The sequence below is a fragment of the Stegostoma tigrinum genome, chromosome 32, assembly GCF_030684315.1.
Source record: "Stegostoma tigrinum isolate sSteTig4 chromosome 32, sSteTig4.hap1, whole genome shotgun sequence".
Classification (NCBI taxonomy): domain Eukaryota; kingdom Metazoa; phylum Chordata; class Chondrichthyes; order Orectolobiformes; family Stegostomatidae; genus Stegostoma; species Stegostoma tigrinum.
In genome coordinates this window covers 35,742,024-35,754,598 of record NC_081385.1, presented here as the reverse complement: position 1 = coordinate 35,754,598, position 12,575 = coordinate 35,742,024, and the positions used below count along the sequence as shown (strand labels likewise).

The 12,575-nt window shown below is 42.7% G+C and overlaps 1 protein-coding gene across 3 annotated transcripts in view; it reads right to left on the bottom strand.

Moving 5' to 3' along the window:
* Positions 1-12,575, bottom strand: part of ets1 (v-ets avian erythroblastosis virus E26 oncogene homolog 1) — an 85,889-nt gene that overhangs the window by 53,993 nt on the left and 19,321 nt on the right. The window contains exon 1 of one of the 3 annotated variants that reach the window (XM_048562174.2): positions 5,582-5,992. The exons of the other annotated variants lie outside the window; for them this stretch is intronic. Coding sequence (XP_048418131.1) covers positions 5,582-5,639 — 58 coding nt within the window. The 5' untranslated portion in view covers positions 5,640-5,992. Of the gene's footprint in view, positions 1-5,581; positions 5,993-12,575 lie in introns of those variants that run through there. 3 annotated transcript variants of the gene reach the window in all.

Below are 12,575 nucleotides of genomic sequence, written 5' to 3'. Positions count from 1 at the left end.
CCTTTGGAGATAGCAAGAACTACAGATGCTGGAGTAAGAGACAACACAGTGTGGAGATGGAGGAACACAGTGGGTCAGGCAGCATCAGAGGAGCAGCGGAGTTGCTGTTTCGGGTCGGGGCTCTTCTTCAGAAATCTATCTTTTCTATCAATTATCCTTTGTCTGTTTCTTCTGGAAAAGAAGGGAAATATGATGGATATTTCTGACTGTCTGAAAGTTGGGACAAATTGGATACAATTCAAACTTTTATAGAATGCAATCCCAAGGAGTTGCATTCACAATTCTAAGGCATTAAAAGAAAAGGCCAAACACAGGTGCATTTTTTGTGCTAATAGGCTACCTGGAGCAGATCACAAGAACAGGATCAAGAAATATTAAGTTTCAATGAGGAACTACACAATCTGTCATTGACAAATGGGATTCAGGGGCTTTGAGAAAATTGCTGATAGGAGAATTAGAAGGGCTTTTCCCATTAGAAACTTTTACCATATTACAGCATTGCTTCCATCAGAGGAACATAGATATGAATTAGAAGCAGGAGTAGATCATTCAATAGATCATTCAAGCCAGCTCACACATGCAATGAAATCATGGTTGATCTGACCTCAACTCCACATTGTTGTCAATCCCAATAGATCCTTGACTAATGAGGGAGTCAGAAGTTTTCTCCACTGCCTTAAAGCACATTCAATGGCTCTGCTTCCACATCTCTCTGCAGAAAACAGTTCCAAAGATACAGGACCCTCTGACTGAAGTAACCCACAACAACTGTGACTTAATTGTGTTGAATTTGAGTTATTCCTAAAACCGCAGGCAGTTTCAAACCAATCTCATAATGAAGTGACCCCTAATTCACCCTTAAAATAAAAGTAGAAAAAAAAATCGGGAATATTCATGAGATGAGGCAAAATTTTGAGGAAGGAATGTGTGCCGAAAGTACAAAAAGATCTCTGATGGAGTGTAGGACAGGAGCAATTGAATGAGAGAAGACATCCAAGAGTATAGTGATGGGGCAAGAAAAGAAATTAAAGGCATGGCTCGAGCAGGCAATGAGGACAAAAACAAAACAAAACTTACAAAGAAAAGGAAACAAAATGGGGAAACAGCTTTTCACTTGGCTCAAAGTTCACTCAATTGGCTTTCTCATTCAGAGATCAGAATTATTGCTGCTGCTTGAGGTACCACAATAGTTCAGTCAGTAGTTCAATATTTAGGTTACAGAATGGTGTCAAGATTTCATAGAAAACATACCCTAAGGCAATACCTGATCCGAGTAAAGACAGCATTATTCTGCATCTAAATCAGTTCCCTTACTGTCCTGAGAATGCTTTATGGGATCATGTGCAGAGAGCTTTCCCTTGTATGAAACCTGGGGAATGTCAAAGATCTTAAAGAGAAATCACCTGAGATTTCAAATGTTTGTTAGGTATAAATGTTTTTTGCCTTACTCAGACTCAGTCCGATCAAGCACTCTGTTGTTCATATTGGGACTGTATCAGATCTTCACAGATCAAAGGGGTCACAAACAAGAGTAGAATGTACTGGAGAATGTCAACAGGTCTGGCAACATCAGCAATGAAAGAAAATAGAGTTAATGTTTTAAGTCTTGAGTATGATTCTTTGGAACAGGCAAGAGAGAAAGTAAAGGACCTGGACCATTGACGAGATGCATTGGATATGCTTTATTGCTGGTAATATCTTGGAAACATTAAAAAAAGTGGAAGATCCAGATGGGGTTCCAGGTGCAGTGCCACCTAATGTCAGCACCCCCATCCATCCGGCTGCTGGTAAGGTACGGCGTAAGCAAGTGTCTGCACCCTCACCCATTACATGCCACAGTGCATCATCCTGGGAATCCAAGCTAAGAGTTATAACTTAAGAATGGAGAATTCAAGGACTGAGTTTCATGTATTCAGAAACGCATTGTATGTTCCATTAACCTTGTGTTACACTTTCTCATGAAATCAAGAATACATCAACCACTCAAAGGGTTAATTTCCTTCATGTAGCACTAACCCACAGAAATATCAATTATATGAGAAACTGACCAATCACCACATCTTATTGTGGAATGTGAATCATCGACCCAAGAGTCACTGAACATTAAAGCGACTGATGTGCTACTTCTGAGAAATATGAAGAATGCTTCATAATGGAAGGTGAGGCATGGGCCAGCTTGGAACCCTAATCAGTCCAACGTTCATTGCTTTGAACTGGGATGGCTGTACATCAACTAGAATTGGAACTACATACCTGCAGAGAGGATGGGAAAGAAGTATAGCAGCAGGGATCCCATTCACTGACACCTGTTCTGTGACCCTTGACCCTTTTCAGTATGTGTGAATGGTGGATGAGGATAGTGTGGGCATCAACTATGATGCCCTCCACACTCTCCAGCTCCTGAATCCTCTAATTGCACTGTCTGGGCAACAAGAAATAGGCATCTATCTGGAGGACTGGTCAGTAATTAACTCTTGGAGTCTGGGAATCAGAGTATAGGAATGCTGCGGGGGCTGACTCACCTCCTGACTCCCCCAGTGCGTGTTCATCATCTGCAAGGCACAAGTCAAGAGTGAGAGGGAACACTCCCCATTTGACTGGATGGGTGCAACTCCAGCAACACTCAAGAAGCTCAACACCATCAAGGACAAAACAGCACCATTCTCAACATTCACTTCTTACACCTGTGGCGAGTGTGAACAAGCTACAAGATACAACTCAACAAAACTCCTTTGGCAGTACCTTCCAAACCTCTGACTTCTATCACCTATAAGGCCATGGGCAGCAGATACATGCAAAAACATCGAACTGCAAACTCTACCAAAGCCACCCACGATCCTGACTCGGAAATCTTTTGCTGTTCTTTCAATATTGCAGCAAAGTTCTTGAACTCCCTCCCTAACACTATTGTGGGTCAATTCAACAAGGGGAGGCAATGATCTACTGACATTATCACTGGACTGTTAATCCAAGCACCTGGGTAATGTTCTGGTGACCGGGGTTCAAATCCTGCCACTGCAGATAGAGGGATTTAAATTCAATAAATATCAGGAATTAAAAGTCTAACAATGACCATGGATGGATTGTTAGGGGGAAAATGACCATGGATGGATTGTTAGGGGGAAAAAAACCATCTGATTCACTGATGCCCTTTAGGAATGGAAGAAAACCACCATCCTTATCTGGTCTGGTCTATATGTAACTCTGGACCCACAGCAAGGTGGTTGACTCATAATTACCCCTCTGGGCAATTAAGGATAGGAAATAAATGCTGTCCTAGCCAGTGATGCCTACATCCCATGAAGAAATTTTAAAAAGTTAACAAAAGAAGGTCTTCATGTCAAGCACTATTTGGGATCAATATGTGACCAGTGACGTTCTCCGGGCTCCTGTGGTAGCCGGTCATGCAGTTGTAGCTTCTCAGTAAGTGCTACACCCACTCAACACTAGTGCTGGGTACCCACAGACAGTCCACATGGCACTGTTAGACAAGGCAGCGGGTACCAGGCGAACAGATTAACCTTGCTGATCACCAGTGAGGTTTGTTTACTTGTGAGCTTGTGAAACTGGGAGTCTACGCGTTCTGAGTTTTAGCGTGGGACCTCGAGCAGCCAAGCCGCCATCGAAAATGGGAGCAGAAGGAACAGCCGTTTCGTGGAATCCAGTAATATGCGTGTAATGAGAGCTCAGCGGCGTTTTCCCGACGGGCGGAGAGAGTTTGGCGGAATGCAGTCCTGTGCTATTGTATGCTAATAAGCCTGGGGTTGAGCCGAATTTGGACAGCATTAAAGCCAGCGGTCGGATGTGATGTCAGCAATAAAACAGTCAAATGTTAGTAAGCAGTCAGGTTCAGTGTCCTTGCTGTACTCTCGAAGACGTTTACTCACACAGCTGCTTCACTTCAGAGCAGAACTCTGCAATATGTAAATTTACTGAAAGCCAGAGCCCTGGTGCCTGGACCTTGAATGTTAAAGTAAACTATCTGTTCATTTTTTTTCTCTCTGTCTAAATTAAGTCTGTAGCTGTCACTGGAATCCAAATTAATCTCACTCTCCCTTCCTCAGAAACTGTACCAGAAATTCTGCACCCGCACGAAAATCGGGCTGATGGTTGTGAACTGGGGATTGGTGTTTTAATAAAAACACCAGATTGAGATAAAGGAGACTCTTTGCATGTTTTGCAACATTAAGCCAAACATGTCCACTGCTACAAAGCGGTGGGCAGGACGTAAAACGCGGCAATGGGGAGAAAATTCCTGGAAATCTTTTTGTTTAATACATAAATACAGAATTTCACGAGTAATATACGACAGCTGCGTCAGACTGGACTGAAATTGAGTTCTGAGACAGAAACCACAGCCCTTTCAAATATATGAAAAAAAACCTGAGTGGAACATCACGGCACTTGGCTGTCTCTCTACTCCTCAGCTGAGAATCATTGTGTAAAACCTGTTCCCAGAGTTACAGTTCTCACAAAAGAGACATTTTGACAGCGTGTTCTCGGCGTTATTCAAATGCAGCACTTTGTTATTTCCGTTTAAGTCCTGACTGAGCATAGCGTTATCACCCGATATACAGCTGTGTCCCTATCGTTAAATTTATAAGTGGGTAATGAGTACATTAATCAAACCAGCTTTTGGACATCAACTCATTTCTGACGGAGTGGCCCCCTTGGACCTTGTGGGTCTGCCTAATTTAATGACAGCCTGGAATTTTACTGTCAAATCCCGGGTAATTCATTCCGGAGTTTGGTCCATGACAACCAAACTGCAACCTCTGGCAACATGAGATCCACCTACATCAGGAATATTACAGGAGCCCCACCCAAAATGTCTCGTTGCGCTGCTGCCTTGAAAATAAACCAACACCATTACACACCTCCTTCTCCCGCTACCCCACCACTACCGCCACAGCTCCAAACATACTCCGAAGTAAATCAAAGAAAGCCAAAATGAAATTAATGGATAAGAGCAACGTGCTGTCTGTGAAGCGAAGATTGGAAATATGTCCCAGTGCTACATTTACAGCCACAGTCCACTAAACATGCAATACACAGAGCCGGAGTTAAGCCAGATATCAGTGAGAGTACAAACACCCGGAGGTAGGGTGAAAACTGCAATTACAAATCTTGCTGATCTCCGATCACCCCCAGTTTAGGGAGTGAGGCGCTGTCAGTCCAAGTAAGGTGCAGATTTAGCGGAATCTGGACCAACAGGCAGAGTTCAGATCGTGACAGCTTCTAACTCATTACCAACAGCAAATCTACGCACAACAAAGCTAACACCCTCACAAACAAAAGAAGAAAAAACACGCTGCAGAACTTTAACATAATCAATAAATCCAAGCAGGAAAAAGCAAACAAGATTGAAACAACAAACTGGGCCCCATCCCTCAGTTTAAAAAGTTCGACCCAAGCCAATATTCCAAGTAAAGGAAGATGCGTTCACCGAGTGACAGATCTCAGACAGTTCCATTCAGAAATCCTCTCTCTCTCTCACACACACACACACACACACACACACAGAGACGCTCGGGGAGAGAGAAGTGCCGGGGTGGGAGGCTAAATCCGCGCTGAAACTCACCGTCAGTTTTCTCGGTTTTAATGATTGTCAAAGTCGGTTGGTCGCCAGCTGCCTTCATCGTCCGTCTCCCCCCGGTTCACAGCAGCAGTCGAGAGTTGAACACAGTTGTGTTGAACTGAGGAGAGAAACTTCGAGGCGTGCTGCTTGTCCTGGAGGTATCTGGTGCTTGTGTCTCTGGTATCTGTGTGGGTCTGAGTGAGACCTCACTGAGCCACTCACTGATTTAGGGCGGCTCTGTATGTTGCTGCTGATGGGGTGGGTTACACGCCAGTTCAGCCTCCTCCAGCTCTCAGTCTTTCACACACTCCTTTTTTTTACTGTCAGGATCTCATGCAGTGAGGACGTTTTTCGCTCCCAGCCTGATAATTAAATCTCCCCCCTCTCTGGACTGTAGCAGGCGGATGTGACGCCAGATTGTTTCTGCTTTTTTTTACTTCTTTTCTCTCTCCGTCTCTCTCTTCTGGGGAAGTGTACGTTTTAACAGATTACAATCGCTGTTTCCTCTCTTCCCATAACCTCCCAGACCTTGAGACTCATGTTTACATTGAAATGTATTTGGAAAAAAAAATGCAATCTGGGACCTCTTCCCAGCTGTAAGCCCCACAGCTGGGAGGCTGTAGCTCACAGAGAGAACATTAAACAGAAAACTCACCATCCTGCTATCGGCATTCTATAAACACCACACATCTGCACACATGCTTACTCCTGCAGTACTCCCACTTCAATCCCTATCTTTGAAAATCCTTACTATTCTTACACGCCTTCAAGATACTCCAACTGTACTCCGGTTTTCCAGCTGCTGGAAGCTCTTTAAAGTTCTGGTTTTGCCCTCTGACATGGGCTCCCAGGTTATCTTCTTATCCTGGACAGTTAACAGTCCTGAATGTGGAGGATGCCCTTGAAATGAAATCTCTGCCTCCTTATTTCTCAGAGATTTGAACTGCTCCAGGCCTCCCAAGGTTGCTATTCTGGGCTTTGCCCCGAAGGCTGTGAATTCTATGTGAACCTAAACAGAGGTGTTCTATCACTATCCCACTTACCAATGGAGTTGGTTCAGCTCAGTTGGCTGCACAGCTGATTTGCAAACCAAAATAATACTAATGAAGCAAGGTTTAAGTCCAACACTACCTGAGGTTACTTCTCAATCTGTTTCCCTGAGATGTGGTAACCCTCAGGTTAAAACCACCACTGATTGCCTCTTGAATGAGAGAGAAGCCATATAGCCTGATCAGTCGAGGGTGAGTGACTTTGCCTTTACTATAATATTTGACTGGAGGAGGCATCACAACAGGTTCCAATGCTATCTTAATTTAGCACCAATCTGTGAGCTTTTCATGGGGGATCATTAGGAATTGAAGCCTAGATTTGCCTGTTTCCCAATGACATTGATGTTAATGCTAATGGTTTACTTGAGGCCACCTCAATCAGCAATAGAGCATGGTGTGGTCCAGGTACATTCTGAAATGAGATAGCTCTGTTGCAACTAATCTGCAAACAAAATGCTGAAAATCTGAAATGGAAGAAAATGCTGGAGAAATGCAACAGATCTGGAATTATCTGTTCAGAGAGAAACAGAGTTAATGCTTCAGAGTGGTGATGAAAAGTCACAGTGTGAAATGATATGTGTTTCTGTCTCCACAAATACTGTCAGTCCTGTTGAGTATTAACAGCACTCTCTAGATTCAGCTCATTGATTTACCAACCAACTCATGAGGGGAAAGAGAAGTAGTTATTTTTCTTAACAATCTACCTTCAATACTTTGCTCATGGTTAGTTTCTCATCTGCATATGCTTTGACATACAGTTTCTAGACTGCCCTCCAAATGGAAGGCAACCGCTCTATCTAGAATATACGGGCGATTAGAGCTGTCGTGGATGACTGAGGTCAAAGAGCTGCTGTCGTTGCTTCTGGCTAGGTTTCTGGATTGCAATTGCTTCTTCATTGGTTTGCTGTCAAAATATGTGTCTAATTTTGCTGCTGTAGAGTACCTTGGAATGTTTTCCAATGTTTAAGTTGCTATTTTCATTTTAATTGGTAGGACATGTTAGTTTTGGGAATGTGCGATGCAGAGCAGGAAGTCCTAGATTTGATTTGTGGTTTTTCTGGGGTTAGCTCTGAGCTTATTAGGAACATTGTGCACTTGTGCGCTGCAGGATGCCTCTCCCACTGGGAGTATGTTCTCAAGAAAAAAGCCCAATCACAGGGACATTCCTACAGGGATCATAAGACAACATTCAGGAGAGGTCACCCTTCGTGATTTTCTGTTCCTAGCCCAGTGTGACTTGGTAACTACCTGAAATCGGATCCAGCTAACACAGTGCAGATTGGTACTCAATCCTGGAACTTTCCACTTTGTATGGCTTAATGCCAATTGGTCAAATAGCACAATATGTTGTATTGCGGTATATACAGTATGCTTTATGAGATATACAACAAGGGCAAATAGCAGCTAATTACAGTTCTCAATATTGCTTTGGGAAATATAGTGCATTTGTACATTCAAAAATGCTTACCATGTGATGCTGGGCTAAATTTGATGGTAGAGGTGACAGTCACGACTCAGCGACAAAGCAATTTTTTGCTACAGGTCACAAGATTTACAAGTTCAAAGGACCCCCCCCCCCCACCCCAGTTATTTGACAGTACAAATGACACGTTTTGGATGAGATGCTCAAACAAGGCCTTGTTTCCCTTCGCAGATGGATGCATGAGATCCTAAGCCTTTGTTTGTAGGAAAAGTGATTTCACTTTGATGTCCAATTCAACATTTATCCATCAACCAACAACATTTAAAATACAAGCGGATTAATAATCACATTGCTTGTTGTGGAGTGTGAAAATTGGTTGCTGTGGTTTCTATATTGCAGCAATAAATGTACTTCTGAAGTACTTCATTTACATTAATTGCTTTAAATCATTCTGTGATGTGTTTTTGAACTGTAAGTTATTTCTACGGACCCACTGTTATAATACAAACCACTTCCTGGAGAAGAGAAGTTCAAGGTGTTCAGCGAAATAGATGCATCTCAGAAATGTAAATGGAAAAGAGAATTGGAAGACCAAAAGCAATGTTTACACTCGCAGCATAGAGTACTCAACTGACAGATGGTGCCACAACTTGGTCAAATATCTATGCAGATAGCACAGGATATTGGCACTGCCAAAAAAGCACATGCATCTCAAACTAGAAAGCTTGCAGAAGCTGACTGATACCTTCAAATCAGTAAGAGTTGGATCTAGATACAAACAACTGCATTCTTAGAACAATCCAAAATTACAATTTTTGAAGTGCAATCACTGTTTTTGAGGCCAATAGCCCAACAAGCAGAAAGCAGGTGTATCAATTTTTGGTGGTCTTTACTGAGAGAAACCCTATTCTGTCCTGCATACTGGTGTGGAATTCTTTACATCTACCAATAAAAAGACATATTCTCAGCTTCCGAGAGTTGGCTTTCAGCTTGCCACTGTCCCAGAGGACCAGACGGCAGCTCTCTCATTAGAGAGAGATGTTTGCTGGTGGTTTAACCTAAGGATCACCATACCTCAGATGAGTGGTGAGGTTGAGATCATGGGACTTTATAGCACAGTGATAATGTCCCTCCCTCTGAGCCAGGTGACTGAGGTTCAAGTCTATAATAACATATTTGAACAATTGATTGGAAACACATCTATAAATGAAAATTAAGTCATTGTTTTGAAATGTCAGTTTCACACTGTAAAATTGTGATTAATCCCATCAAGATCCACCTATAAATTTGTGAAAAACAGAGAAGGCCCCTTTGTCATCTGATTTGCCTACAAATATTTAGCATCAAATAATAACAAAAAAGAAAACACAGTGATGCAGGAGGAAATGCAAATCATGTCTTTGTTTTTCAATTTATGCTCGCCTCAAAAATGACCTGACCTTATACAATTAAAGGCTTTGTAAACACTTGGGAGCTAGCAGTGGCAGAACACAGTAATCTTTAACTGCTTAGTGTGCTGCAAGTGAAATCTTTGTAGCCGAGCCTTTTTGCCATGACTCCCTTTCTTACAGGATTGGATCGGAGAAGATTAGAATGTTTTCTATTTATGCTGCCTTGAACCACAGAAGCAGAGTTCATTTGGTTTATGGGATAGGCAGCCATCGTCTAACAAGCTAGTCCAACATGTTCCTTTGTACTTTAGAATGGTTAGAAAATTCAATGTCAGAATCTCCCAGTTCTCTCACTTTTCACTTTTCACCACCTAGTGCATTAACTTTATTATGATTCTAATTGGCTCCACTTTTAATTTTTTCACAGGTTTAGCCATAGCTAAGTATTTGAATGCCATTTTGCAGAAAGATCTCTGTCAAATGACAGCTTGCCTGTGTTTCTGTGCGTTAGCATGGTTTAACTCTGCTCTGACTGTCTGAAGCAGTCGAATGATGATCAATTTAAATGATTGAATTGATCTAAAGTTACCATTCCAGAAGTTTAGAATATCAATGGTATCTTTCTACTGGATTTCCTATTGAGCCAGCAAGATTGGTTGACCACTTCACCAAACCAAGCTTTGAGTTGTGATCAGAGATAATGGGAACTGCAGATACTGGAGGATCCAAGATAACAAAGTGTCGAGCTGGATGAACACAGCAGGCCAAGCAGCATCTCAGGAGCGCAAAAGCTGACGTTTTGGGCCTAGACCCTTCATCAGAAAAGGGGGATGGGGAGAGGATTCTAAAATAAATAGGGAGAGAGGGGGAGGCGGACCGAAGATGGATAGAAGAGAAGATAGGTGGAGAGGAGAGTATGGGAGGCGTGGGGAGGGTAAGTAGGGAGGGGATAGGTCAGTCCGGGGAGGATGTTCATGTCAAGGGGGCAGGATGAGGTTAGTAGGTAGGAAATGGAGGTGTGGCTTGAGGTGGGAGGAGGGGGATAGGTGAGAGGAAGAACAGGTTAGGCAGGGGGGACGAGCTGGGCCAGTTTTGGGATGCAGTAGGGGTGGGGTGGGGTGGGGTGGGGAGGGGGAGGGGGAGGGGGAGGGGGAGGGAGATTTTGAAGCTGGTGAAATCCACATTGATACCATTGGGCTGCAGGGTTCCCAAGCGGACTATGACTTGCTGTCCCTGCAACCTACTGGTGGCATCATTACGGCACTGCAGGAGGCCCATGAGGACATGTCGTCTAAGGAAAGGGAGGGGGTGTTGAAATGGTTCGCGACTGGGAGGTGCAGTTGTTTATTGCGAACCGAGCATAGGTGTTCCTCAAAGTGGTCCCCAAGCCTCCGCTTGGTTTCCCCAATGTGCTCACTCAACTCATTGTGTATTCATGACAGCCTACATCAACATCTTGTCCAAATGGCAGCAATCCTGAGAATGCAGAGTCACGAAGTAGCATTCCACGAGGGTGTAGGAGAGATTATTGAGATTGCAAATTGAAGTCCTAGATCAAGGCTGCACACAACTTTCTCACACGGAACATTTAAAACTTTTGAGGTCAACCTTTAGGACTTGATTTTGTCATGACTAAGGCTCCTCAGTATTGTACTCACCAATGTAACTGTGCTTAGCATTGTCCACTAAAAGCATGGCTTTTATTCTATGACAGAGACCACAGAACAAAATTAGCTTCTGCCTATGATTAGATAAAAACTGTTACCTGCAATAGAATTCAACTCTGGCAGACTCAATGCTACACAACATTAGTTGTTGAACATTTTATCTTTGGATCACACTTTAAGACATTATTATTATTAAACTCTGGATCATCTTCTGTCTGCAAGAATTTCGTGCGAAATAAGTTTTCCACTGGTCTTCTTTCAACTCCTTGTCACACTGAGAGAAGCCTCATATCAAATAGTCCTAATTGGTAATGATCGAGGAAATGGAAAAAATAACTATACTGACATTTTCCATAACTCTTATAAAGTTGGGGCTACCATACATAAAAGGGTACATTAATGAGAGATTCACTCTGCATCTAAACCATGTTTTCAATGCCAAGGAAGTATTTGCTAACAGATGGAGATTTACTCAGTTATTAATTTGTACCTGTCCTGTGAGTGCCTAAAGCTGACACATTGGAAAATAACATATTCAACAATACAAATTCATATAATGTAGTCATTTTGTTGCATAACAATCAATCAAAATGGTGTTCCAAGTGGTTAGAGTTGAGAGTTTGGAAGGTGTTGTTGAAGGAGCCATTGAGAGTTATATCTGGTAGATGGCACACTCTGCTTACACACCGCATCAATGTTGGAAGGAGTGAATGTTTAAGGTGGCCACTGTATTTATATAGCTGGTTCAGTTCAGATTTTGGTCAAAGGTAAACCCCAGGATATTGATCATGGGGTAAGCAGCAAAGGTAATTCACTGGATGTCAAGGAGAGATGGCTGTTTTCACTCTGGATGAAGATGGTCAATGCTTGGGAATTCTGAGGCACAATGGTTACTTACCACTTGTCGATCCAGATCTGGATATTGTTCAGGTTGTGTAAAAATTAGAAATCAACTACTTCAGTATCTGAGGTGTTGGAAGTGCTGCTGAATGCTGTGGAATTATCAGTGAACATCCCCATTTGTGAACTTTTGATGAATGAACTTTAGATAAAGTAGCTGAATATGGTTGAGGATTGGAAGCAATCCTGAGGAATGCCTGCAGTACTGTGGCTGGGATGAGTGATCTCCATTAATCACAAATCTTCATTCGTACATGACATGGTTCCAACCAGTAGAGAGATTTCCCCTTGATTTCCATTGAATTCAGTCTTGTTAGGGCTCCTTGCTACCACATTCTGTGAGATACTGTCATAATGTCAAGGTCAGGCATTTACAATTCTCCTCGGATTCAGCTCTTTTGTCCATGTTTGGACCAAGACTGTAATAACAATCGACAGCTGAGTGGACCTGGTAGAACGGTTTTGAGTAAATACTGTATGATAGAATTGTTAATGATATCTTCCATCATTATCCACCCATCTGTTAATGTCACATACAGTCTGTGGGTAGAAGCAAGGAGGTCTGCT